The sequence below is a fragment of the Camponotus vicinus genome, unplaced genomic scaffold (genome assembly GCF_025532165.1).
Source record: "Camponotus vicinus isolate PSW18456_S1 unplaced genomic scaffold, iyCamVici1.0 SCAF_9, whole genome shotgun sequence".
NCBI classification, from domain to species: Eukaryota; Metazoa; Arthropoda; class Insecta; order Hymenoptera; family Formicidae; genus Camponotus; species Camponotus vicinus.
The window spans coordinates 3613535-3641489 of NW_028141981.1; the positions used below are offsets into that span (position 1 = coordinate 3613535).

Genomic DNA, 27955 nt, shown 5'->3' on the forward strand with positions numbered 1-27955 from the left:
TAATGTTATAGAATATTAAAAATAGTATATATGCGCTACGTACGAATGAAAATAGCCACGGTATAGTAACAATAAACGGGTTACATTGATCGAATATATATATAGCGATTACTATAGTCGTGAATATAAAAAAAGATGCAACTGAAGTTGTCGACCTGGCGTAACTTGACTTCGATAAAATTGAACGTGTAAGAACTATATGATATATCGCTATATTATTAAAACACATAACACATTCTATTTTTAACTAGTTCTATATTAAACTTGGATTAAAAATGCTTGTGTTATATTTACCAATTTTTTGCATGTCTCCGAGTGAATTTAATCCGCACCGAATTAAAATCGAGAATACGAAAAAAAATCACCAAAGAACAAATTGTAAAAACTACTTGTTATGTAATACATCCATGTAAATCATGCAACTTGATCTTGGCGCACAAGATAGGCGTTACTACTCGTAGAAATGTTTCAACGTGGAAACGCGGTCGTCTTCCACCCGGAACAAGGACATTTACGGTAATATCTTGGATAAGATTAAACGGAGCTTGCATTCTTTGAGGATAACGTTTTCAGAACGAAAATACCCCCTCGCTAACGCGACGGTCGTGATAAACGTAACTGCGCTCATGGTATTTTCGTGTACTCGGACCGTGAAATCGCGATACGTACGTACTAGTCGCGTTTACTCGAAAATTCTCTAATTATCGCACGTCCGGAGTTTTAGCGTCATTTTCGTGAAACGCCTATGCATATTCATAATCTCCGTGATAACGTAGCGCTCTCGATTAACGCGCGAAAAAATTATATTTTTGCTATAGGAGAAAAATCGCCGAGAGGAGAGAGGAAAATTTCGCCAAACGCGAAAAACCGCCGAGATTTGTTGGATCCGCGCAAACCTGCGCACATTCAAAATGCACAAGCGTGGATAGGAAATATCGCACATTGACCTCCGGTCAGTGGTCGATATATCCGAAAAAATACCATTTCTGCCGATTTTCAAGGGTATTAGGTTCTCTTTCGCGTCATGTTTATGTCACTACCACCTACAATCGCGCGCAACGTGGTTACGGTCATCGCAGGGAAGCTCATCGTAGCAACGTTACGATATTATCTGGCGATGCCGAGTAACTTTTGGCTCTCGTGCCACGCTGCAACTTGCCGTTGCAATTCCCACTTGTACATATTTAAAGAGAGTCTTACCGCTCCTTCTTTCCTCCCCCATTTCTTACGATGGAACAAAGAAGGTATCCGCCCACGAAGGCTGGATGTGCACGGACTTGCTCGTAAAATAGCATGCTCCGCGGCGTTTCTAAAGCGTCCGAGTTGGACGGCGCGCAAGACAGGTTCGCGAAAACGTCCGGTGTGATAAAAGATAATTATACGAAGGAAAGAAGAAATAAAACAAAAGTATAGTACTGTGACTTACATTGGATTGGTGGAGTTCCAGTAGATGTCCGGCAGGCGGGAACAGGTGGCCTCCCGAGGGAAGGCCTCCATCACGGCCAACAGAAGGAGAAATAGGATGAACCAAGGCATGATGTCGAGCTGAATCTTGAGGCCGTTTGCGTACCGCTTCCAGAAGAAAAATGTGTGTTCGGTCGGTCACCTGCATCACATCGCAAAATGGATTATGATTAATGAACTGTTTAACATATTTTCGATGCAACTTGTCAAATAAAAATAAATTATTATTTATATTCATGCATTATATAAATATTTTAGAATTTTATGCAATCTTTTATTTAATTATTGCATAGCATGGTATATCTACTTTAAGCTGGCTTTCATAGAATCAACAATCACATTTCCATTTTAAGAAATAATCTAATGGTAATAAAAAGAATTTGTTTTGTAACAAAAAGTGGCGTTCTTTCGATTTTGTTTTCGAAATAAATACTTTATTTAAATAAAGACATAAATTGCACGTGTAATTAGGGTCCGGGAATTCAAACTAATTAACGATTCAGGAAGGACTTTTATTTCTCGACTATTCAGCAGGAACATTGAAGATTCTGGTGTGTATAATAAAAGAAAAGCTGCTGAATTTGTACAATCGTAACGAAGAATCCTGATCTTATTTTCTACGTTCGTTCTTTTTAAAAGAATGCTAACTTTCGCTTAATAATGCATTTCAGGATAGCTAGACAAAAACAAGATTTTATCCGGTGTAACGGTTCTAGCTTTCTTAGATTTTCTGTCGCTATTCTATCGAATATTTTATAACCATACATTATCGCATAATAGTCTAGCTGCTCGAATAGCATATCGATGGTTGCAGGCGATAAAAATATCATTACGACAGTCTTTTATACGTAAACAGTACATGTAATAAGAGGACGATATCTTTGAAAACTGACTAGATTATAGAATGAATAGAAAATATAACATATAAAAGATACAAATAAAAAATGAGAGATTCTTCTATATATGTGTATTGTATTATATAGTATTATGTTATCAATTTTATAATTATTTATAATCTCATATTGATTTAGATTTATAATACAGTATAACAATGATGTCAGAAATAATACCACATTCAATATAAAAAGAACATACAAAAAGAATAATTGATTGTTCACGCTTATTTTCTGATATTTACTAATTGTTCGTACTCATTCGCTTCATCTGGATCCCAGTTTATGGGAATATGTGCAGATATCGAAAAGCATAACGAATACATATATGAACGTCATTCGAGGTAAAAGATAAAAGAACACATGTATGATAGAAATTGATAGTTGGTACGAAAATTGATCGATCATACAATTACCTAATGCATTTCGCGCAGTCTTTGATTTATAGAAGAAGAATCTCAATAGATTTATCGACTATAAACACACCGAAACGAAAACAGCGAAAGTACGAAGAAAAAAGGAAAGGGAAGACGTAAAAGACGGAAAGACAGCGATAAAATTTCGATATAGAAATAGTCTGCGAGATGGACCGAAATGGTCGATATAAACCGTATAAAAGAGCAAAATAAAATCACTAACTATCCCACAGCAGCACCAGTGAACGATAATGCGAGTGTTGGGATACAGTTATTGCAGGCAGGCTGCTCACACGTCTGATCTAACCACGACAATCCGCGGTAAAGCAGCAGTCAACTGTCACCGCGCGCGGCCTTTGCTTCTTTTTTACATTAACCGCGCTCAATTTAATCCCCGTTTACCTGTCCTTCCAACCAATATTCTCGGGATAAAAAGTATCGGTGAAGCGCGAGATCGCTACCTATAAGTAATTCAGAAAATATCATCAATCTCACGCTTGCAAGAAATGAATCGCTTACATCAAATTATCAATAAATTAACAAGTTTTTTTTAACAGCATTAGCTTTCATATAATGCTCATGTTAAGATTGCATATTTTGAAGAAGAGAATTTTTTAATATTCTGAAAAAATATATATTATGTATATTATTTTATAGTACATGTCAAATCATCCCGAATTAAATTAATTCAAATTTTTGTACGCATCTTTGTTGCATTATATCAATAGACTGCGCTAAAGCGTACACTCAAACGTAACAATAATTTAAGAGAGTACGCAAACCAGCAATACCGTCTCTGCTCTTTCCTTTATACTCGCAAGTGACTTAAGGAATGAATTCTATACTCTTCCAAGGAGAGGAGAGAGCCGCGGAGCGAGCCAGCGTACTTTGTCCTTCGCTGCATAGCAAACGGCCCCCCATGGAGCCAATCTTGTTTCATACAGAGTCACCTGCTTTCAGGGCCGTAGCTCGACGCGCGAATCTCGAAAGCAACGCGAAATGTGTTCGCGCGAGAGACACGCGTTTATGAGACGAGGCGGAAGAGAACGAGAGTGAAACGTGCGGCGAGAGGTGACAGTCGGAATAAAGGATAAAACAGTGTATATCCATTGAAGAAGAGAACCATTAAAGGGCCACCGAGCTGTTGGATAGCCCTCTGTCCTGTCAGCGGCGGAGCAGGTTGAAACCTCCCGTCTCTTCTTCCCCTCTTCTACCTCCTCCTCCATCTCTAACCCAGACGCGCTCCCTCCCCGCGCGCATCACCTCCTTTCCGTTCTCACCGTTTTGCTTCTCTACTCATGCCCTTTCTATTTTCCCTTCGACGGCGTACCGTACTCGCCACGAAACAGCGCGCTCGACGAGTTTCGACTTCGCTTTCAATTTGCTGCACCGCTTGGCAAAACCGTGGATCCCCCGCAGCGACGCGAATTTGTGTTTTAATTGAAACCGAAAGTCATCCGTTAAAGCACGAACGACAGGATGGCCGAACGTGATAAATCGTTGGAAACGTTTCCGGAGTTCCTCATTACGAATCGTAGCGTCTGCGTGTGAGAAAAAAAAAAGCGCGGCGTGCAATCACTCTTCCTTGTGTCTTGCGTATCGACACGAAGGGATTCATGAATAAAAGTCAATCTGGTATATCGGATTAATTGCGATTCACGCGGAACTCTGTTCACTCGCTGATAACTTACCGGATCCCCGCGAGATTACATATACTTTCGTCGGGAACCTGTACTCGCAATTAGCTGTCTCAGGCTTTAATTAAGTCGCACTCGTAATTGCACGCGCTCGGCCGGAAAGTCTATCTCCAAGTTCCTCGACTTGATGATAGCCGTAAATAAATACAAAAATCGATTTATTGGAACGTACATATTGGTATAGCTTTCGAAATAAAAAACATTACTCTAATCAAAAAAGTTGAAAAGTAATAATTTTTAAAAATTATAACTGTGTATATACAGGGTGTCAGGGCAATCTCTTCCCAAAAAAAAGCTCTTGTAGCTTACCTCGAGAGCTTTTCAAAACACTATAATAAAGTATTTTTTCATCGAGTACTTTTCGAGTTATGAGGCTTGAAATAATCTTTTAATTTTACAAACTATAAAATATATCTAGTAAAATAATCATTTTTCGATTATCTTACCTTAATACTTTTATGTACAAAATAATGAGAGGAATCAATTGGTGTAAAGAAAAGACATAATTGTTTCGAAAAAAAATATGTAATTTGCAATTAACAATTACATTTTTTTTTTCGAAACAATTATGTGTTTTCTTTACACCAATTGGTTCCTCTCATTATTTTGTACATAAAAGTATTAAGGTAAGATAATCGAAAATTGAATATTTTACTAGATATTTTATGGTTTATGTAAAAATTAAGAAATTATTTCAAGCCTCATAACTCGAAAAGTACTCGATGAAAAAATACTTTATTATAATGTTTCGAAAAGGCTTTCGAGGTAAGCTACAACAGCTTTTTTTGGGAAGAGATTGCCCTGACACCCTGTATAAAATAAAAATTAAATCGAAATAATGAGAAAACGAAATAATACAAATAATTCCACGGTATAATTATATGCCATCGTGTATATATCATTGTCATGTAAATTTAAATTATTGATATAAAGGAAATAAATTCTCTCCAATACTAACCAATAACTGTTTTTAATACTTTATCGCGGAATAAGATAAAGTGCCCTAAGTTATGCAATAACTGCAAACTGTGCAAATTTATCGCTTCCATAATAGGCGCCAGATTATCCCGCAAACTACGAAGCTTGTACGTCTGAAAGTTTCGATCCCGACGTATTCCCGAAAATACAACGTAATGAATGGCAACGCACGATTTGTTATGAATGAAGCCGGGTATAAACATACGCGCGTACGCCGCGTGCACGTGCGTGTTTACGCCTAACGCATTTCTGTACGCACGAATCGTCATGGTCGTAGCACTAACATAAACCGATATTGAACTTGTACGACGAGTTTGCCGGAAATACAATGTATTTTGGCTATTGGTTATTTGATAGAAAATTTCAGAAGCCTTCAAACATTTTTTATTGCTTCTTTATAATTAATCAAGACGAATTCTAATAAAATCGTACAAGCATTATATTAATACATTTCAAAATTGTGTATAACTTTTTCTCGAGGGAGAATATACTCTGCTAAATTCGAGCGTATATATGATATGAATATCAACGTTGTAAAAAAATACAATTAAAATTTTTGACAGCATGGAAATAAAGAAAAACTTTTAAAAACAAAACAATTGTTTCATGGCTTAAGCGTGAATGGTTCGCCGAATTTCGTGTGCACACAAGTTGCCCTCGAACGCACCAAATATTCCAACTACAGATGGTCAAAGTAATAAAAATGCGGGTTGTTACAATGCCTAGTGGTTATGAAACATGATGGTATTTAATATATTAAAGGGTTCCAGTAAATTACGTTTCAAAATGCATAATATCAAGATGTATAATGCAAGCTTATTTGTCCGTCAATTCGATTCAGATTCAACGTTAACAAAAATTCGTTTAATGATCTAATTAAAAAATCCCGACGATTAATATCTCACATCCTACACATCCTGACATCATACATACTTTCATTGGCGTTCTATTTACTGTCCTAATAGCCTTTCTCTCATTTATGTAATTATTTTACTTTGTGAATCTATACGAATTTGGATTTACTAAACTATTCGTAACTTTATGTTCGCATGTAATCTCACATTGTTGAAAATTCTGAAGAAAAATTCGCGAATTAAAAAATGTCCTTATCGTCAGCTGAAAGGATATTTGGCCCAGCGGGACACCTTACATAATAGTTTATGAGATACATAAAATATACATACTTGTTTCAAGTGACCGAGGAGACGGCGTCTGCACTTTCGTCACGTGAGCACCGCCCGGGGCTTATCCTTCCCGGAACGAACGTATGGAGGCTGCCGGCGCGACCGCGTAATCCGAAGTAAATCGCGGAAAGGATCGGCGAGGAGGGCGAGATCGAAGCGCGTTACTCGAGTTCGGAGAAGCGCGATGCGTCGATAATTCGCCGGTGCCTCAAGATATTAACGCGTCACTTGTTTCGCGCGCGAAGCACGTCTCGCTCGCTCGCGAGAAATTAATGCACCGTAATTTCTCGGCTCTCGAAAAAGGCGCGGGATTGATCGCGCGCGCTCGTCGACCGTCAGATCGTATCGCGGAAGGAATACGCGGCGTATACAACGACGTGTAACGTATAACGATTAGCCGATTTCGCGTCGAGAACGAGAGCGAAACGGACGAGTCGATATCGGGAATCGAAATCGATGTATTTCACGGCAGCCTCTTTATTCGCGCACTGTAATTGCGAAGATGTCGTCCTTTCTCGATCGAGACCTGTCGAGACCTGTCTGCCTTTCCCCTTCTCTTCTTCTGTCACTTGAAATCCGCGAAAAGCAGCACCAAACACACTCGCGAGAATATATGTCACGCAGGGTAGCCGAGCACTTTCGAGAGAGATCCGCGACAAATTCACTTCACTTCGCAACTCGATCGTTATTTCACTTCAATCGTTCACTTTCGACTGACTCGTCGATAATTCCCGTGATTGTGTTCGAGAAAACACGCGCTGACACTACTGGGTCGCAAAATTCGGGGCACCGGATTTGACGATTATCTTTTCTAACGATTAATCTTCGACGCGAGCACGCAATGTTCGACTTGCTTCGAACACGGTCGATGGCCGACTATCACTGTGAAGTAAATCGAGCGAGTCTCCGACGAATCGGACGTTAGCCGCGAATTTCACGTCGCTGCTTCAAGCGCGGCACGCACGAACACACCTCTTTATATTCGTTCTCGGAACTATCGCGATATCGCGGATCGAAAAACGTACGAACGTTGGTCGTGATTCTCGATACACGGGCGACGTGCACGCACCGGAGTCGCGAAGAAAACTGAAGTTGCGATAGTGTTTTGAGCGAGCTCGGCTCTCGGCAAGCTTCGTGGAAATCGGCCGAGCCGAAATTTCGGAGAAATTGGTAAAATCCAGGAGATGAGTGTAGCCGAATTACTTCTTCGAAAGACGACTCGATGCTCCACTTGAAACAGACGTAAGTACGATTATTTTCTTTCGGAACACTCGATTCTCAAAATCCTCATCAGATTTTCGCGTGCTCAAGGACGTGAATATTGACCTAACCTAACTGTCGATATATATACATATACATATATGTTGAAGACACGCGTAACACAAGTCACTTTGTATCACACTACAACAGTTTTGTTTTGCTTTCACACCGTCGTCCCTTCTCCTCACTCGTCCTGTCAATATCTGTCTCTTTCTCTCTCTATCGAAAACGCGCGAGACTCGCACTGCAGCCGATCCGATCGCGACCGAAACTAACCTAACGCGAACCGAGCGCTCCGTTCGACTCGGCCGAACGAGCGAGTGTCGCGAATTTTACAACCCCGCGGAATCTTGCTCTCCGAGCGAACGCGAGTACCTGCGATCGTAATTTTTCTCCCGTGCAACTTATTTCCCTCGATCGCGTGCGACGCGCGTGTTTTGCTCTCTTGTCTATTCTTCTCTCTTTTTTTTCTTTTAATTTACGGAAATCGCGTGGGTTCGTTCAATTCGATCGCGGTCCCGTTCCGTGGCTGCTCGCTCGTCCGTTGGCGGGCTTCGAATGACGAGCTGCGATCGCTCCCCACGCAATGCTCCGGCTCTCTCACTCCTTCTCCCTCGTGCCTCGCGCGTTCTCTCCCTCGATCGCGCCGGCTCTCGCTCCTCGTTGCGCCCTTCGTCCCATTTCTCTCTCTCTCTCTCTCTCTCTCCCCTTTCGCGCGCGCGCACGGCTTTGCACAACGGCGCAGTCACATCATCTCGCTCTCTTTACCGAGTGGTCTGCGCGAGAAACAGAGAGAGAGAAAGAAGGAGAGAGAGAGAGAAAGAGAGTGGAATCCGGCGCGTGATAGCCGGCTTGCCGCGATGCCGAGTAGAGTGACAGAGAGCGAGAGAACGTGCAACGTGCGCAAGCGCCAAGAATATGTATATACTTACCGGGGTGCTATCTGCGAGGCGGTAAAAGCACCCCCCGCGAGCGCAGACTTCCGCGGAGAGAAGGAAGAAGCGAACGAGCCAAGCGTATCTCCTCACCTCGCCGCGCCTCCTCCGCCAGCGCACCCCTGCTGCACCCATGCGGCATTAGGGGATGCACGGCGCTGCCTAACGTGAAACACGTATGCGCAAGAAAGGCCCTCTCTGTCTGACGGCGCGCTATCTCCTTTCGGATGAATGCGAGGGAAATATTTTTAACGGCGGCACGGGCCCTGCCATCTCATTAAGAGCGCACCGGCACGCCGATGAAAAAAAAGAAGCTGAAGGGGGAGAGGAAGGGAGAGGTGCTATCGCGCGTAGACCCGGTCGCGCTCTTTTTCGGTAACACATCCGCCATTCGCGAGAATCGACGCGGATATGAAGAAATTTGCAATAGTGTTAGCAATTGTATCAAATGTGTATCTCGTTGATGCAGAAAACGGTTGCAGATTTCTTAGGTACACAGGAAAAATAAACACACAGTACTTTTCCTTTAAAAAACTCAACGAATGCAAATGATTTTGTATCAATGACAAAAGATTCAAATTTATTATGCAAAGATTTTACAAAAGTCTTATTTAGTTTGATTAAAATTTAGCTCTTTTATATCAATTCGTAAAACACAATTTTATTAATATATATATATATACACAATTGAAAAACAAAAATATTATTTTGTCAATATTTTTAAAAATTAAATTATTTAATTTAAAAAAAATCATATGCTTAAAAACTCGTAATGATTGATACGTGAAAAATACTGTTTTTCTACTACATTGTCAAGATTATGCTTTAAACGTGATGCTTTTATTAAAAACATACAAGAGAAATGCATAATAAATTTAAAAACAATTATTGCAACTCCCACCTTTACTTCATTTAACACTCTCAAACTATACGTATAATCTCACATTAATACATATTTGAGAACATGATATATGGTAGAAGCTGTAAAAGAGAAAGCTTTTGAAAGTATTTGTTAAAATAATACAAAGAGACGTACAAAATTTGAATCAATTTAATTCGAGTTATTGATTTTTTTATATAGATATAAAATAATATATAGAGAAAAAATTTATTTTTTCAGAATGCCAAGAGATTTTTCATTCTTTTAAAATATACAAGCGCAAAGTACACGTAATAATATAGAGCCAGACATTAAATGTGTTAATTAAAAATATTAGTTTATTGATGTTAAGGTGCGAACGTTTCATTTCCCGTGAGATTGACGGTCGATATCGTGTTGATATTCGGTTTCCTCGGATTGTTTATTCGTGGATAGCGATTTTGCGCAGTACCGACTTTTCATTGAGAATATGGATTGGAAAGGCAGATGAGGGGATAAATTGAGTGCAGTTAATATAAAAAAAAAAAAACAAAAGCCACGCACGGTGACAGCTTGTTGGCTGCTTTACCACGAATTTTTTTTGCTAGATCAGATATTACTGCAACAATTGTTGTTTATTAACGCTTTAATTTGTTAATGATTCTATTTTACTTTTATTTATAATTATTTATTATTTATAATTTCGGCCTACCTTGTAGACTACTTCCATATTCGAAATTTTGTAGCTATCTTTCTGTCTTTTACGCTTTTCCTTTGTATTTCTTCGTACTTTGCTGTTTTCGCATCCGCATGTTTATACTCGATAAATCTATTGAGATTTTTCTTCTATAAATCGAAGACGTATGACTGTGCGAAGTGCATCGGATAATCATATGATCGTCAACTATCGTTCCCCATCATAGATACATTCTTCTTTTACTTTTTGCTCCGCGAATGACATTTACATATTTATTATTCTCTTCCATATTCTACACTCATTTCTGCAAAATTCAGACCAAACGAATATAAACGATCACGAACAAATATCAGCGAATATCAGTGAATAAAAGTGTTATTTAATTTGATTTTATAATAAATTATTATATAAACAATTTTTATATGTATAAAGAATAATTTTCTAAAAATTTAATAATTAACTTTTCACGCTTGTTCGTTGATATCGTTTATGAATGTTCTTGCTTATTTGCTTGATTTAAAATTGTGAAATAATAATAGAGATATTCTATTTAATTGATGAAAGTCAATAATCGATGCGGTTTTTCCAAGAACTAAAGATTTTATGGAAGAATTAAAAGTACCTTGAAAGAATCCTGCTGAATACTAAATTGCAACGCGTATCCACGTGTTTCGATTTTTCTATTAATTCACAAGAATATTAAAGTGACTATGATTATATGTGTATATATATTTTTATATATAATATTTTATATATGAATTTCTAATTTCTTTCGCGAAACCTAATATTTTCAATGCTCATAAAATTCGTACGTTTTTACATGCATTTATCAATATATTGGTCTATCTCTCTATATCTATTTTATATAGACTGTGATTATATCTATTTTATAGATTTTATATCAATATATATTTGTGTGAAGATATAATATGCGGATTAATTTATAGAGTAATTAAGCATTTGTTATTTAAAGATAGAATCCGACTAGCAACTAACTCAACAAAGCTTTTCGTTATCGCGAGTTAATAGCACTTTAAACCGCAAATGTGAGTCTCTTTTAATTCCTTGCAAGCTTTATCTCGTTGATTAGTGGGCCAAACAACGTGCGGAATAAGGAAAAATGAAGAAACGCGATAACCGAGCAAAGAACTTTCCGGGTACGTGATTTGGGTGGTAAAATCTACATGGAGGTGCAAGGGACATCACTGAAGGCGCGGATAACTTGGTCGCCTCAGGTCGCCACGGCTATTAAAGTCCTTTTATCTAAAAACTCCTTTAAAGATGTAACGCCAAAAATAAATCCACCGCACAGGCCCACAAGAATCAGTTCATTTTGGAATCTCTAGAAAAATCATATCTTATTTCTGTTTATCGACTTTATTGATTCTTTAAGCGCGTTTTCGATGCAATTTTCTGATAATCTAGAGATGATCTCATCGATGAAAAATTCTTGTGATTCTCATTTTCAACGCCCAACAGCACAACGGCCTCTTGTTGCAGCAAATTTGCAGTATATCACCGCTATAATCGATCGATATCGCGCATTCCTCCTGCGAGAGCAATGAATTTGTTAGCACATTTATTGAAATTTGTTTATGAAGCCATTCCATGCTAATGTAATTACGCTTACATTTTAACACGACGGCGTGAACCACTACAGTAATTTTATTGTTGCATTTTCATAGTTTAATTTCCGAGCATTGTACACGCGTGCTGCACACGATGCGGATATTTTGATACTAAACATTCGGATGTGCTTAATAGCAGGCGCGTATAATTTTATCTTATATTTGGACAATTTATTTAAAAGCGATATATAATTTTACCATATTTGCAATAAAATATCGTAGCGAATATTTGCGCAATAATTTGCTGCATGTAATAACGCTAAATAACTAATATTTACTGGTTTATTGTATGATATTTTTTCAATGTACGTAAGAACGTAATAAATAATTTATAGGATGTAAAATTTATGAAACTGAATACATATAAGTCTCAGAATAAATCTAATAAAACATAAACGCATGTGTGTATTTTATTAATTGTTTTCGCGTTTGCAGATTTCATTATCGGAAATTATTGTGCTTAAAAGTCTAAAAAATATATCATTGAGCTTATTTTATTATGTATTTTGATTTGTGAATAGTTCAAATTCTCTCCAAGATATATTATATATGAAAAGTTTGCACCCTATTTCCAAAATTTGGATTAAATTCATAAAGTTTCGGCTAGAATTTTTCTAAAAAAATTACAGTTGCTGATATGTTTCGAAATGAATAATTAAATGTAGAAAATATATAAACTTTTTGGTTGCACTAAACTTGCCTTTATTGTTCAAAAACTGCTAATAACTTTCTAATTTCAGTCAATTTCAGTTCATAATATTTTTCAATAAATATCTCAAGAATCAGAACTGTAGTTTAAAAAAAAAAAATATATAATTCATGGAAATTTAGAACATTTTTACTTAAGAATAAAAAATTATCGAGATTGTTGAATTTTTTTTATATTTGCTTCTCTTTCGGAAAGTCAACACGACAATCTTAGATGATTCATGTTGGCAAACTGCGATCGATAGAAACGACATGTCGACGATCGCAATTTTTTACCAAGTTCTCTAAATAATGGAAGTCCATCCATTCCTCGATGAACGCCAAGAAGACGGATAGAATTGCATGTTACCTCGCTCGTTCCTTTCGTGTTCGCTTTCGTTTGTTCGGCCTGTCTTCAAAAGACAACCATCCTCGTTCGTGTATTGAACCTCTTCCTGCGAATTAAATATTTAATACATGGATCAATATTGTTTCGTACATTTACGCGATACGGACTATCCGGCTGCTCTATGCGAGGCTCTTTCACTAACCAGTTCGAGAAATTACAAGCCGCGACCCTTTCTCATACGCAAATACGCATGTCAGACGTCATTCGCAATCTATTTCGCTGCCTCTTTGAAGAAGGGATCACAAACCTTTTTTCCACACACAACTGATATAACTTAATACGACAAACAAAAATATGTAATTTATCTTATAAAAGCTGAAAACTCGAAAATAATTTTTGTATTCATTGTGTACACAGTACATAAGCAAAGAATTTAAATGTGTAAAAAAATAACGTAATTGAATATTATTAATATTATAAATATACTACAAATATTACTATAAATATTATAAATATACTGAAGTATATCTAAATCTTTTACTATATTTTTATACAAATTTTATTTAAATATTATATTGATTCAACACAATTAACATGTCTTAGTTGGTATTATCAAATTAGTTATATTCTATCCTCTTTTATATTTTCATAAAATTACTAATTTTCATAATAATTTTGTAAAGATTAGAATATTTGTCCAGTTCACACAATATACATATATTGCACAAAAAAATATATTTGCTATTCGATTATTTTAGTTCCTCTATAGTCACCTTCTTTGAATCAATCGCGGAAGTATTCATTGATATGAAACTCTCTCCCGCGACGACAATTATCTTCTCCCATAGTTTATCTACCTACGTGTCTCAAACGCCTACTACTTTGCGTCCCTTTACCTTTCCTAAGTCGTGTACAATATGTCACGCCATTTTCTCGAACACAACGTACGTTGCAATTCAGTGCTGACGATAATGTCATGTTACCACGAAGGAAATAAAAATTTTCATGGCTTTATGTCGCACGGCGTAGGTTAATACTATGTGCGGGATGAACTATAAGAAAAACTGGAAATTACCCAAAGGAACGATCGTTTAAGCATAATGGCAATAATAAAAGAGAAAATTACTGCGATAGTATAGTTAAGGGTACGAGATACGAGATCTTTATTCTAGAAATTCTTAAAACCGGAATTTTGAAATTTCTGTACAAATAGATACGTCGCAGCGCTTGCTAGGCACATCTTCAACTTCATTTCAATATATTGCGTATTTTCAGATTTTATCTTACAAAAATTAAACGGCTCGTGTGAAAAAGTAGCTTGAACTCGGTATAAAAAACAGTCGGATTATTAACAAGAATTTTATCTCACTGGCGATTTTTCATCCGTAACTTTGTATTATATATCCCTCAAAGTTAAAGAGAAAGATGTATGACAGGAGAAGAATAAGTACGTGAATGTTGTAATTGATCTCCATCGCTCTACTTTAGCTTCCACGACCAAGATGGCATAAATTATTACGCGCTCTATAGATTTCTATGACTATGATATACTTGTCTCTTGTATCTTGCGCGATGGTTATAACTATAAACGAGAATGAAATTCGCTCAATAAAGTGCGACTGAGCTGCTGCACCACGATCGTACATATGTATGAGTACATACAAATGTACGGTTGGAATAAAAAGATTTTTCAGAGACAAGAGAAAAAGATAAAGAGAGAGGGAGAGAGAAAGAGGAATCGAGTAGTGCTCCCGGGTGTTAAAGTACCCTGGGCTTTTAAACTGGTTACCCTACTTCCTCATCCCGCTCCTTCTGAATGTTTGATGTTGAAAAATTCGCGTACTCTCGGAACGCTGATCTTCTTTTAATTCTTCTTTCCGGTATCTTTCTGCTTATCTGCTACGGATGTATCTCTAGTCACGAGTACGAATGTAAGAAAAATCGCTGTACTTAGTCACATTTTGAGCGATTACTTACCAAATAGTCTCGACGGATTTTCAACACATTTTCTCATGAATTAATCTAAAGACGTTAGCACATGTGTACACATGTACTAATAAATGTATCAATAATTTAATCGTATATGTATATAATGCATAAACAAAATATTTTGTAACAAATAAGTAATTTTGTCTGTTGCGCTTTAAACACGTTAGAAAAAATATATATTCAGTATCGATATTATGTCTACGATTGATTGAAATCATTGCGAAGAAAAAAGTAAAATAAAGTCCTTGATACATAGGGGAAATTAACAATTTGCGAAACATGATTAAGTACGATTAGACGTTATATGTTAAGGATATCCGCCATCAAAGGATATTAATCGCATTTCCTATATAAGCAAATGGAGATCACTCAACCATAGTGTAGTTCATATCGGTTAACGAGCTGACCGCATAGGACACCCACGGTTGATCCACATGCCGATCCTACCGACTCTGATCTTGCATTTGTGGCCAATCAGCAGCTTTGATATCAAAGGACTTAGAATTGGCAGAATAGCAAACTAAACGCTTACGAGATGCGAAATTCCAGGATAATTATCTAAGATCTAAATCATAATTATTCGTTTCTTATACCTATCTGTATGTTTTCAACGGATAATATAAATTCAATGGATATGGTTTCGTCGGATAATGTTAACACACAATTGTCGCGAATTGATCATAATATTAATGAAATATATCAGAAGCGTGCTTGCGGCGTCACATTTCTGTAACGTAATAATTAATTGCAAACTGCATGGACATTCATAAAACTTCATGGAAATAATAATTATGATACTCATAGCAAAAATCCATGATAATTCAAGTTGTATGCTACATAACAATGCGTTTCACGAAGGAAGGAGCGTACGGCTTGTCAGCGGAATGCATTTAACTCTGACACGCACAGCGCTTTAAACTCATCAGCTTTTACATGGGATTTCAAATGACTCGCAGAAGGTTTCAAACGAAAAACGCAAGTCAGTTGGTCAATCCATTAGAACCATTTCGTTCGAAAGTTGCTGCGTAATGCTTGCGATTCGACTGACTTGCATTACACATGCATTGCCTCAAGAAGCATATGCCGCCGACTTATGACGTTCCTTCTTTTCTCTTTACTGAAATCCATCGCTTGCTATCTTAAAATGCCATATTCAGTAATGTATTACGAGCTGAAAAAGAATGTAAGCGTATATTTTGCATACAAGGATAAAAGCCATCATCATAATATGATAATTTTATTAGCGCAAATTACAAAAAGCAAATGGATTTACACGCGCGTGACAGAAGCTGTTATTGCATTAGCATACTTTTGCACTCTGCTTTTATTTTTTAACCGTGGACTCGCGCACTTTTCGGGAACGCGTTTTGCCGCTTCCCTTTGTTGTCGCGTATATACCAACATTCAGTTTGCACGGATTCCAAGAGCCGAACCGCATCGGGATGCTTTGTTTGACGACTGCAGAATCTAAAGCGCGCGAGTCGTAACACTACGGCGTTTCGTTTAAAATTGCCCGATAATGGCCGCTGCGGTTTCGGATTGACGGGCGGCTCTTTTGTAGCCATGCTCATGCAAACACGCTTTCATTCGTTCTCGCTCGGTCCCTGTCATCGGGTTGTCCATCCAATCCTGGTTTTCGTACACGTGTTCGTCACAGTCGTGCAACTTTATAAGCAATAACCGAACGCGTGCGCGACAGGTTTACGGGTTGCACGTCGCGGTCCTTGTGCTCTTGCATCACGGTCGGTTGCCAGATGCGGTCAACTATGTTTTTTTATATGCACGTTTTACGAGGCACCAACTCTCCTTATCACTCATAAAAACGTAACGCTCAGGCAGAAAAATTAAATGTAATTTCACAGGCATACACGAGCAACTTGCGACGTTTATCGATTACACGATAATTCTTTCGAGTTGACTCAAGTATTGTAAACTGTGTTTTTTTGAATTTTTTATGTAGAATTCTGTTCTAAAATACATAAGAGAGGATCCATACTCTTTAATAAAAATCGGCTTTAATAAAAAGCCGATCTTGAAATAATTTTATCGTTTATCTGAATCGAATTTTACGTAGCTGCACATATAAGAGTAGTACTTTTCTTTAAAAAAACATTTCAAGTTTTAATTTATGAAGAGAATAAAAACGAGAGATACGCGTACTCTCTACTTATGTATATCAAAATAATATACATGACGATGACTCAGTGTCGATCAACATCGCGACAAAAGAGGATGCAGTAGTACTTGAAACGCTGAAGCTCTAGAGTCGTCGATCGACAAGTGCGCGCGTACTTTGCATGTACGTCAAAGAATAAATATAGCGTTCGTTTATAAGTCGTTTCTATTTTTATGTTATTACAACGGAAATAATGCTACTTGCCTTATGCACCATCCCATATGTCGCGTTTCCCAGGACAATCCGATTTTATACTCTCGAGTATCCAGATATAACATCTTAGACCTCGTTTTATCATCGGAATAGTCGCGACACAACGCTAATGTAGACCTGCGTGTCATGTTTAGAATTCTAAATACTGATTCGCGCTAGAAAAAGTTCAAAGTAACTCTTCTAAGCTAGCTAGAGATTCCTCGTACTTTATAAATAGACGTGTCAATTTTGACACGAATGTGATAAGATCGCTCACGATTAGAGACACGATGCTATTAAACTTTCTCTTTAATTGTTGACGAATAAAAAAGCGAAACCCCGCATTATTTGCTTAGTTAAAAATATCAAATATTAAAGAAGAGCTATTCTCTTATATGCGTCATATACAATATACACATACGTATATCATATATCGTATACATGAATCATACATGTACAAAATATAAACATACTTATCACTGTTTTATAACGTCACAATCATTAAACACCTGGCTACTGTTTGCATACATGATATCTGCTCGCGAAAAGCATTTCAACCCATTATGTTAAAGCGTAATTTTTCAAAAACTTCACGTACTCTTCTATAAAATATGTAAATCAATAATTCTTACAAAACATTTTTCTGTAAGAGAGCAATTTTTTAATATACGAAATTGCTCGGATGTTATGCTTCTAATGCTTGTCCCGACCTCAATTTTCACATATAAAAATTGCACATGCTTCTGTCTAGTCCACAAATATAATCCCTTCGCACCCTGTCTTCGTTCGTGACAGAACTAGGACAGCGTGACGGTACTCGGCGTAGTGGTGTGCTCTATACGTTTCGAGTATTCGAAGTAGCTGATAACTTCGGAAACAGAGGATCGTCGAGTGGTTCGCATCGCGCCACCAATCGGCATGTATAGCCGGTCTCCCCAGGCCATTAAAATCTATTAAAACGTATGAAAAGTTGCCATCAATGTAGGACCGCGAATTACGCCTCCTCCTTTCCGCGCATAGTTTTCAGAAATGGAAACTGCGGACAAACTAGATATTCCGACGTGGCTTTGCGAGCAACGCGTGGACTGGAGAACACGGGGAGGATAGAATAAGTAGGTTAACGAAATGGTCGTTCGCAAGCTTGAGATACCGCCACCAATTTCCAGTGGTCCTCAACTCGATTCGAAGTTCCTCGGGGATACCCCCGTGTTAGAATGCGCCACGAAGCGACAACAATTTTCCAGTCGGTTGTTCCTACTTCGTGCCGCCATGCATGCATGCGCAAAACGTACTTTGTACGTAAGCCTCGGAAATAGAAGATGTTCCTCTCCGCATCTCCGTATCCTCTTCCCTATTCCCTGCCCAAGCCGTGTCGTACGATTCTTCGGAGACGATTCCCCCGAACTCCAACAACGGAGATTCCTCGAGGAAGCGGAAAGGAAAAAAAGGGAAATTATCGAGTCGCGAGGAGAAGCGGTCCGGATGCTTGATTAGCGCATACAAGAAAGACATTCCGCAAGTAGATTCTTCGAGGTCCGTTTTTATTCCGGATCGCTGTCGTGTTTCGCTTCGCAGCGCTAATTGCATTATTATCGACACTTCTTCTAGATTCTTTCGCATCGTCACACCGTCATCTTAATTCGTATCGAAAGTACCATTGATAAGTGCGATATATAATTGGAGAAAATAAATACATAATAAAAGTGAATTTTTCAATGAACTATTTTCTCAAACAGAAAAAAACGAAATTTTCATAATCTTAGGTTAAAGATTATAAAAGATGAATTAGATCTTATGCTATAAATTATATTTTTATATTAGACATATTATACTTTTTTAATACAAAAATAACACATGCATATTGTAATATATATTGAAAGACTATATAAATCGGCCTTAAATATTTATATTTGAAAGAAAGTATACATTTGCATTAATTATACTTATGATATTTATTGATGATGAATATAAAACATCAAACGATTAAAGAAAGATTAAAGAAGATGAATAACAAGAATACGCAGAGAGACATTTTTAGCGGCAATTATAACAATGTTGTAATAATAAATAGTTCAGGATATATATATGAGGCTACCGCATAGTGTCTTCATAATTAATTATTTTACTTCTCAGCCTGTATGTGTGTGTTCAAGATTCATCATACCAATCGTATTAATTGCTTCCACCAAAATTAACGTGCGTAGAGTTCAACGATATGGTTGATGCCGTGACCTCTTATGCTCTTGAACTTAAGGGTAACATTGCTAGAGCCAGGTCCACCTTTCAAAAGACTAGCAGTAGCGCCGTTGCCGTTTGTCTTCTGGTCCAACGATTGAAGCAAAGTGATGCGTTGCCATGTTGAAACATTGAAGGTCTTCTCGATAACTACGACCCTCATCCAGGAAGAGTTCTTGACAATATTTTGCCTGAGTACGAGTTTGTCACCAGGCACTCTGTAGCCGACAATCAGATGATTTGATTTGTTGGCGGCGAACTGATTAACGGCACCATTAGCTGGTACGGTGTTGATAGCCATCAAAGCAGCGACCAGAAAGGCCAAACCGATTATATACTTTTGTGCCGACATTTTGACTTATTTCACACTCGAAAACCGCGTAATCACTGCAGGTTACTCGGTTACTCGAGTTCTGCCGACACAACGAGCGATTGGCGTTTAAATACGTGCAATAATCTCTTATCGCGCAGCTTATCATGATTACATCGTTGATATATCACCTTGTTCTGGAAAGATATATTCTACGAAAAAGTTATTTTGATCAATACGATCATGTCATAACATATATTATGAACATCGTTATGCTCTATTAAAAACACACACACACAATTTAAGCAATATAAATTTCTAATAAAATCTGTATATGGCATATTCGTTAAATTATGAATCATATTTTTGTTATTTATTGTATAATTTCAATATTATATATAATCAATAATTTTATATTATTTATCAAGAAGGAAACTCATTTTCAAAATAATATAATTATAAAATTTATTGCTACCTTTTTTAAAAAAAGGAAGCATTTAGAAAATATTGACATGGGCAATATTTCCTATATGTAATTGATTGGTATTTTAATTAAATTTATAATTAAAAGCGCTCGAAATATAATTATTATTCACACACGTGTACATGTGCACATTTTTATTCTGGCGTCTGATTCATAGAATAGATTACGCACAAGTGTGTTTCCAGTATACAAAATCAATATTTTTATCGCTCAAATATTATGAAACCCCGCGCCATAATCATATCTCAATTATCTTATTCCATCTTTGCAGTTAATTCACAGTACAAGACTTTTATAAAATTGATATCTTTTCAAATACTAATAATTATTATTATTTTTTTTTAATGGCGAATCTTTGTGTATAAGATATTTGACATAAATTTTATAATAGGATCATGTGAGAAACTTTATAATATACGAACATTTATACTCTAATAATTACATGTAATGTATGTATACCTAAACATATTACATGCTTATCCTTTAATATCTACATCTCAGAATATGTCTTTAATAAAGACAATGACTGATAATAATTATATATTTGCGAATTAATATAAAGTATTAAATTATTATTGCGTTAAAATATATATTTTACATATACTAAATATATATATTATTAAAAATGCTTTATGAAAGATATGTTAATTTTTATGTAAGACAATAATAAGTTATAATCAATACAGGAAGAATCGATTTTGTCCTTTTAAATTGCATTAGGACTAAAGGCAGAATATAATTGCATGCATTGAGAATTATAATATTTATCGATATTAGTAATTTTACATTGAGAGATTTGCATTTCATGTTTTATTAAATCATATCTGAAGAAGATTATTGCACTTAAAAAACTTAATTTATTCTGATCTTTTACATCTGGATTTCCGAAATGGTGAAGCTTTCCATTTGCTTTCCAATTGCAAGGGTCACAGCTGCTTTGTCAAGGCTGTTGGAGACTGTTTGCTCAGATGCTTGTTAACCGTGTGAGCATCCAATATGTTACCTCGTGTATGCACTTAGGTCCTGCATCGAGAATAGATTCACTCGGATCATTAAGTCAATTGGTGGATACACGGTGACAGAATATCGGCCATAACAGCCGTGAAATTCTCGCAGAGAGACTGGAGTGTCGATTATGCATTTCGAAATAATTCTCACACACACGTGCGCGTGCACGCGCTGACACACATATGCACACACACACACACACACATACATCTAACAATATTTGCCAAGAATATCATACATTGAATAAGAAATATACGTAAATCGTCTGCGTCAGGGGAGAACATTTTACATGTTATATTCTTAATAATAATTATTGTTGTTAAAGAAATTTGTTGTTTTTATACAACGAAATAATTTAATTACTTTTATATGAAGCATTAATTTAAATACGTTTGTGTATGAAGATGTCTTCAATTCCTTAATTTATATTAAGTTCATTTCTTTGTTAATATAATTTATACTAATAAAAAAAGGAACTTATGTTGAACTAACTTTATATCTGTATAAATAATGTCCAAATTTTTGTTGATAATTTCCGGGAATACACAGTTAAAAAAATCCGCGATATTTCGATAAAATCTTGATACTTAAACATGTGATATGCTGTCTTAATTAAGTAGCTCAAAAATACATTTCTTTATAATTTCTTTATAAATATGTTTGTTATTAAGATATTTTTTGAATCATATTTGCATATTGATAAATATATCCTGCATAGAGCTGGCGAGTAGGGGGAAACTCTGGTTTCTTTTGTACAAAAATATTAACTTTATCTCATCGCTATTTAAATCAAATACAATATCTATTACATGATGTAATATTACATATATATCATACATTAATAAAAAACGTAATACAAGACTTTAAGACATATCCAGTTGTCAATTTACCGGTTATTTCAAAGATTACCTTATTTGATGTTATTTCTATCTAAATTTTTACTTGTTAAATAAACATCTGTTCACACGTTAAAAACGTGTAAAAATTTTACTCGTTTCCACGTCAATATTAATTTACTGCAAACCACATACTGTTGTCATGAATATGACCAGAAAATGGGCCAATAAATGCCAGTTTTTCGTTTGATATATTTGGGAATTTATGTCTATATATATGAAGGGCTCTTTCTCCCTCCTTCCTCCCCCTCTCTCACTTTGAATGCATCATTTGCTCTTCCTTGAACCTCGACATATGCGTATGCGTACTCTATGCGTTTCGCGTATCTATGTATGCACTCACACAGATAAACATATATGCGGATAATACAACGAGGTGGAGTGCCTCGACGACTTCACCTTCCTTCCTACGTAGGCATGATCGGATGCCGGGATGCAAGTGCACTTGCATTATTCATTCGACCAGACTGGCCCCGATCGCGGGACTGACTCAGCGATTCCCGGTGTGGCACCTGTCTTGACCGTGGCTGGTGCGAGACGCGCTCGCGCAGTCCTATCACCATCTCGCGTAGGATGCGCTTGCCATTAATTATCCGGATATATGCCTCGGAAATCCGAGACCGAAAGCCGACTTTGGTCGTCTTAACGAGCCACAGAGAGCTGTGCCGATCAGGAATCAATGATAACTTTGCACGGGTTATTGGACTAGGTAATAACATGGATTAAAGATGGATTGAGATAGATTTTGCATCGTGTGTAGAATCGATTTTAGATATTGTTGTCGAAAGGAATTTTTGAAAAATTATAAAACATATTCAAGGGGAACATTATTTTATAATATCATGATTATACGTTATTCTTAAATTTTAACTATTGTACTTCGCATTAAATTCATCTGAATTTATTTTAATTTTAGAAAATATTTTGAGGGAAATATTTTTTTAGAAAATATATATTAATTATAGATGCAAGAATATATTATATATAAGAATATCACGTACGATATCATATAAATATAACTATTATTACATTTTAAATATTATATATAATTCCGAATTTTATCTATCTCGAGTAAGGATCAAATTCATAATTTTAAATTGATATTGGATTAAACATATTTGATGTTAAAAAAGTGATTAAAATATGGTATTAAATCCGGCTCTCTGAATATTTATAATGCTGAAGGATATTGAAAAATATTACGATTACTGTATGATAACGTGCTCTCTTTCTATATTAGCATTAACTATTATGTAGAAACGAAGAGCAAAACGCCCCAAAGATACGGAATGAAAGGGTGATAAGGGAGCGTGGATGGTCGTAGAGGTCAGTCGTTAGGACAATTAGACGAACAGAAAAGTTCCATTGGAAGTCTGTACCTTACTGCCCATTGCTACAAGAGTCAGAGTGACAGTTACTAGTTTTCTCCATTACTCAACGCCACTCGCTACTTCTCGCAAATTAACATACATCTAACGCGTCCCTTTCGGAGACTGAATTTTATATTGTCTTCAAAAAATTCGCGGCGATAAAATCACTTTATCGTCATTTATTCGCATATATATATCTCCACGTAGAATTCTTAAATAATAAAGCTAATACTTTTGATCAGCTCGGATAAAGAGACATGAATTCGCGCTTTCCAAAAGCTATTCATTGATAAGAAATCAAAATGAGTTCTTCGTAAAAGAGAACAAATAATGAATCATTATCTTTTCATTGAACGTTGATTACTGAAACGAAGAATATTGATCTGTCATTGATTATTGATAAATTACATCAAATTATATCATAATTTTTAACGTGCTCATATCAAGTTTTTAATCCATCGATAAAAATTCAACTTTTTATCATCTTTTTGTCACCATCATTTTAATCACATATAAACGCGAATAAAAAGAATATATATGATAGTAACTGATCCTCTTTAACACATACCCAAATAAAATCATATTTTAACAGATTTATATTGTAAAATCTATTGTACATGTACGAATATCAATGAATATTGTTAAATTATAATGAGCTCTGTGCATTAGACAGTTAGACATGCGATTTCATGGCAGTGACGTTAATCTGTAATGCGCGTATTTCAAGTCTAACGCGTACATAAATCCATTATTCGTCGAGAATATGCTACGAAGAGAGATCGGGTATAGGGGCTCGCAATATAGTTTTGGTTTATGGAATCCTGATCGCTCCCGCGAGTAGCAGTTACGTAACGTATGTCCTATCCTATGTGGAGTTTCCATTTGCGCGATAAGGTTAAACAATCGTTGAAGCTGATTGCAAGACGGAATTTCTGCACATCAAATCCAACGTCGATTAATTGTTATTAAACTTACATCTATCTAATTGTCATTTATTCGAGTATAAGTCTATACTCTCTTTTTTTGCCTTTTTCATTTTTCGGTCTATTTCTTTAATGAAATTTTCCTCCATTCTTCTGCTTTTTACGCAAATCAGACAATCGAGCAAGTAAGAATTGAATGGCTTTCGAGTTTCCTCCTCTCTCGAGTGGCACATAAAATTTGGTCGAATTCCCAGTAAGTATCTACATTTCGTGCCAATCAATGGTACGTGCCATACAATCAAGTGGGAAAGATGCGATTTTTCTCTCCGTAAAATGCTAACAAGTTTTCAAAGACTTTAATTAAAAATTTTGAAACTTTTGAAAGAATCTTCATTATAATTATATTCAAATCGGACAAAATTTACATTAAATATTCTGTAGAAAACCGATTTTACAATATTTCAATGTAGATTTAATGAACACTATTTCTACTTTGTCTTACATGTAGTAAATCCTTAATTTCAAGCGCGAAAGAGTATTTAATATTCAGCATCTTAAAAATGTTAAAACTATTAGTGAGAATAAATATTATATAAATTAATCAACAATTGAAATGAATATGGAATGCATTATCTTAAAACATTGCATTGTATATTAGCATGTATTATTAGTTTTTCGATTAAATTTGGGATTAATAATTTGAGCTAGCATATTTTAATCTATTGAAAAATTAATTCTGTCCGCGCATTAATATTTTCTTCATCTTTGACGCTAAAATTGCCCTGCTTATTCGATGGAGAAAACTTAACATTTACGCATTTGAAAACGGAAGTTGAGATGCCGAAAGCTTTTAAAATCGAAATTCTTAATGCGATTGGCCGACTAATCCGCGGGGAAGCTCAAAGTGCAACGATATCGATGCACTTTCAGAGGGATGTGACTGCACGTGCACCACCGTAAAGTCGTTGAACGACATCCCGATGGCCCTTCGTGGGCGCGAGTAATCCTCGTAGATTGGCGCGGCACAATAATTCGTCTCGTATCGGCCTCGTGGGGCTGAACCCGGGGGTGTTAAACGAGCGATATTTTTTCTCCGGAAATAGCAGCGTCGGTCGCTACCGCACCTGTCCTACGATCTATCTAACGAGAGGACTGTGCCAGTTTTTAGCGGCTTCCTTTCCATTCCCCGCTTAATCCTGCAGATGCAATGAATGCGGGTGTGCGTTCGAAATGATATGAAGATTGTCACAAATTATTAATGTCACATTATAATACAATGTGATTATATAGCTTTTGCATATGCGACATGAGAAAGATCATCATTGATATTGACATTCCTGATAATATATTATTGACTTTATTTAATTATTCTTTTTTATATTCTCAGGAATGTTCAATTTTATTACTTTTTCATTCTATTATCATAGTCGATTTCGCTGAATGATAATGTATCCAAACTGATTCCCGTTGATGTAGTTTCATTTGACAGCAAAGAGTATTATCTCGGGGATTAATTTTTGATACTTTCTTTAAAAAATCGCTATTTTTACATATCGTTAAAATGATCAACTATGACACGACTAAAATCACAATAAATTGATATCATTGTGGCATGCAGATGTATTAAAGAATAAACTAAAAAAGAAGCAGGCACGTCGCATGATATTCGAGAAAATGTCATATTTTCGCGACATTCATTTCTTCATAGAGCATCTAGTGTATAAATATTACATACGTTCAACGTAGACTGAGACTTTTATGGACCAACGACTTTAGTTTATGTTTCAGTTGAACATACTGTATATTTAGAATGAAAAATTTGAGGATCTTGAAGCTCCTGACAGCGCATATGTGAAATCTTGATTGTGAAATATTCGTGTGACGTAGAGACAGCTCTTTATATAATCATCTAGTTTACGCGACAGATTCGCGTTGGTATACGTAGGGAGTTAATGATACATATCATAACACAAGGTTTCTCGTTTACATTCACATGGTAAATGTTCAAATATTTAACAGCGCTCACATATTTGCTCAGACACGTTGCATTGTTGGTATAACATTTTGCGGCCGCTTTTGACTCTTTGACAAAGTGATTCAGCCCGAGGACTCTTTTTTTATTTTTGTACAATCTGCCAATCTAAAGATAACGTTATCGAAACCCAGACACGTATCTAGCGCTTTTCGAAAGAAAATGAGACGTAAATAAAAATTCAATCATTTTTTTCCTCATTTACGTTAATGTCTACTTTATATGATACGTTATATCTGTTTTAAGAATTAACATTTATTTTATATAATTTAAATTTGTTTACAAAAAATGACAAGATGAGAGTAAATCCAAGATAAAAAATAAAAACAAAATTATACAGACGTTTAAAAATTAAAATAATTTTTATTAAATTTATATAGATTTTTTAAAATTTATAATTTTTCATTACATGTGCAACGGCGACAAAGTGAAAACTTTGTCGCCGAAACGAATGCTGCAGTTCGTTGGTTATGCACCTAATGGAACATGGAAATGCATGCGTGAATAACTGTACGTTTTTTATAGCGAAAAATGTCGAAAAATACGTCGCTGCAGAGTACGGTTAGAAATTAATCCGATATGTCGCGAATACATGACTCATTGCGCTACGTGGATTCATTGTTTCCCGTGTTGGCGAAGGTAATCCCCGCGATGACGAACGTAATATCGAGAGATGAGCTGTGAGCTACGAAAAAAAGCCGGATCTCCTAATGAAAGCTCGTCGCCGACGATATTCAATTAAGCGCATCACGGACGTCTATACTCCTACAAAATCTTCGTCGTCTACTCTTCCGGAAGAAATGATAGAAACGTGCAAGAAAGGGACGACAAACACGGGATAGCCATGAACGGAGGAAGGTGACAAGGTACTATGAGATAGCGTAAACAATTCCCAGTACAATTAGGAAACGTTTGTCCGCCTATGTTTGTCAAAGGATCCGTAACCAGCTTGAGTAACGCCTAACTATTTGTCACTAGGCGACCGAGCGACGAGGCTGGTCGGTCATGTGGAGAATTCACGGATGGTTTATGATGTATGATAGAGAGAGACGATAGAAACGTGGAGTAATAAGAAGAAAAACCGTCGAGTGACGACTTGATTTACCAGCAAAGATGACATTTTCTTTTTATCGTTATATTATCGCATGTGACTTAAACAATTTAAACCTTATCTCGCAAGTGTTATCATATAAATTAATTTGAAAAATAATAAATTAATAATAATAATAATAATTCATTTTTAAACTAATTTAGGAGTTATCTAGATTACGAATATAATTATAATCATATAAA

At 36.1% G+C, this 27955-nt stretch overlaps 1 protein-coding gene and 2 long non-coding RNA genes across 4 annotated transcripts in view; 1 reads left to right on the forward strand and 2 right to left on the reverse strand.

The window, feature by feature from the left end:
• Positions 1-8493, reverse strand: part of LOC145977513 (uncharacterized) — a 359277-nt gene extending 350784 nt beyond the window's left edge. For both annotated transcript variants that reach the window (XR_014440521.1, XR_014440520.1), the window contains exons 1-2: positions 6633-8493; positions 1427-1606 (exon numbers count right to left, since the gene is read on the reverse strand). This is a non-coding gene — a long non-coding RNA (uncharacterized LOC145977513). The remainder of the gene's footprint in view (positions 1-1426; positions 1607-6632) is intronic.
• Positions 7587-27834, forward strand: LOC145977512 (uncharacterized). The gene is made up of 3 exons (XR_014440519.1): positions 7587-7874; positions 27302-27528; positions 27641-27834. It is a non-coding gene; the product is annotated as an uncharacterized LOC145977512 (long non-coding RNA).
• LOC145977127 (putative salivary secreted peptide) lies at positions 19295-20062 on the reverse strand. The gene has a single exon (XM_083108855.1). It carries the CDS (start codon positions 19989-19991, stop codon positions 19596-19598), a length of 396 nt encoding a protein of 131 aa, XP_082964981.1. The 5' UTR covers positions 19992-20062; the 3' UTR covers positions 19295-19595.
• Positions 27835-27955: the final 121 nt, after the last annotated feature.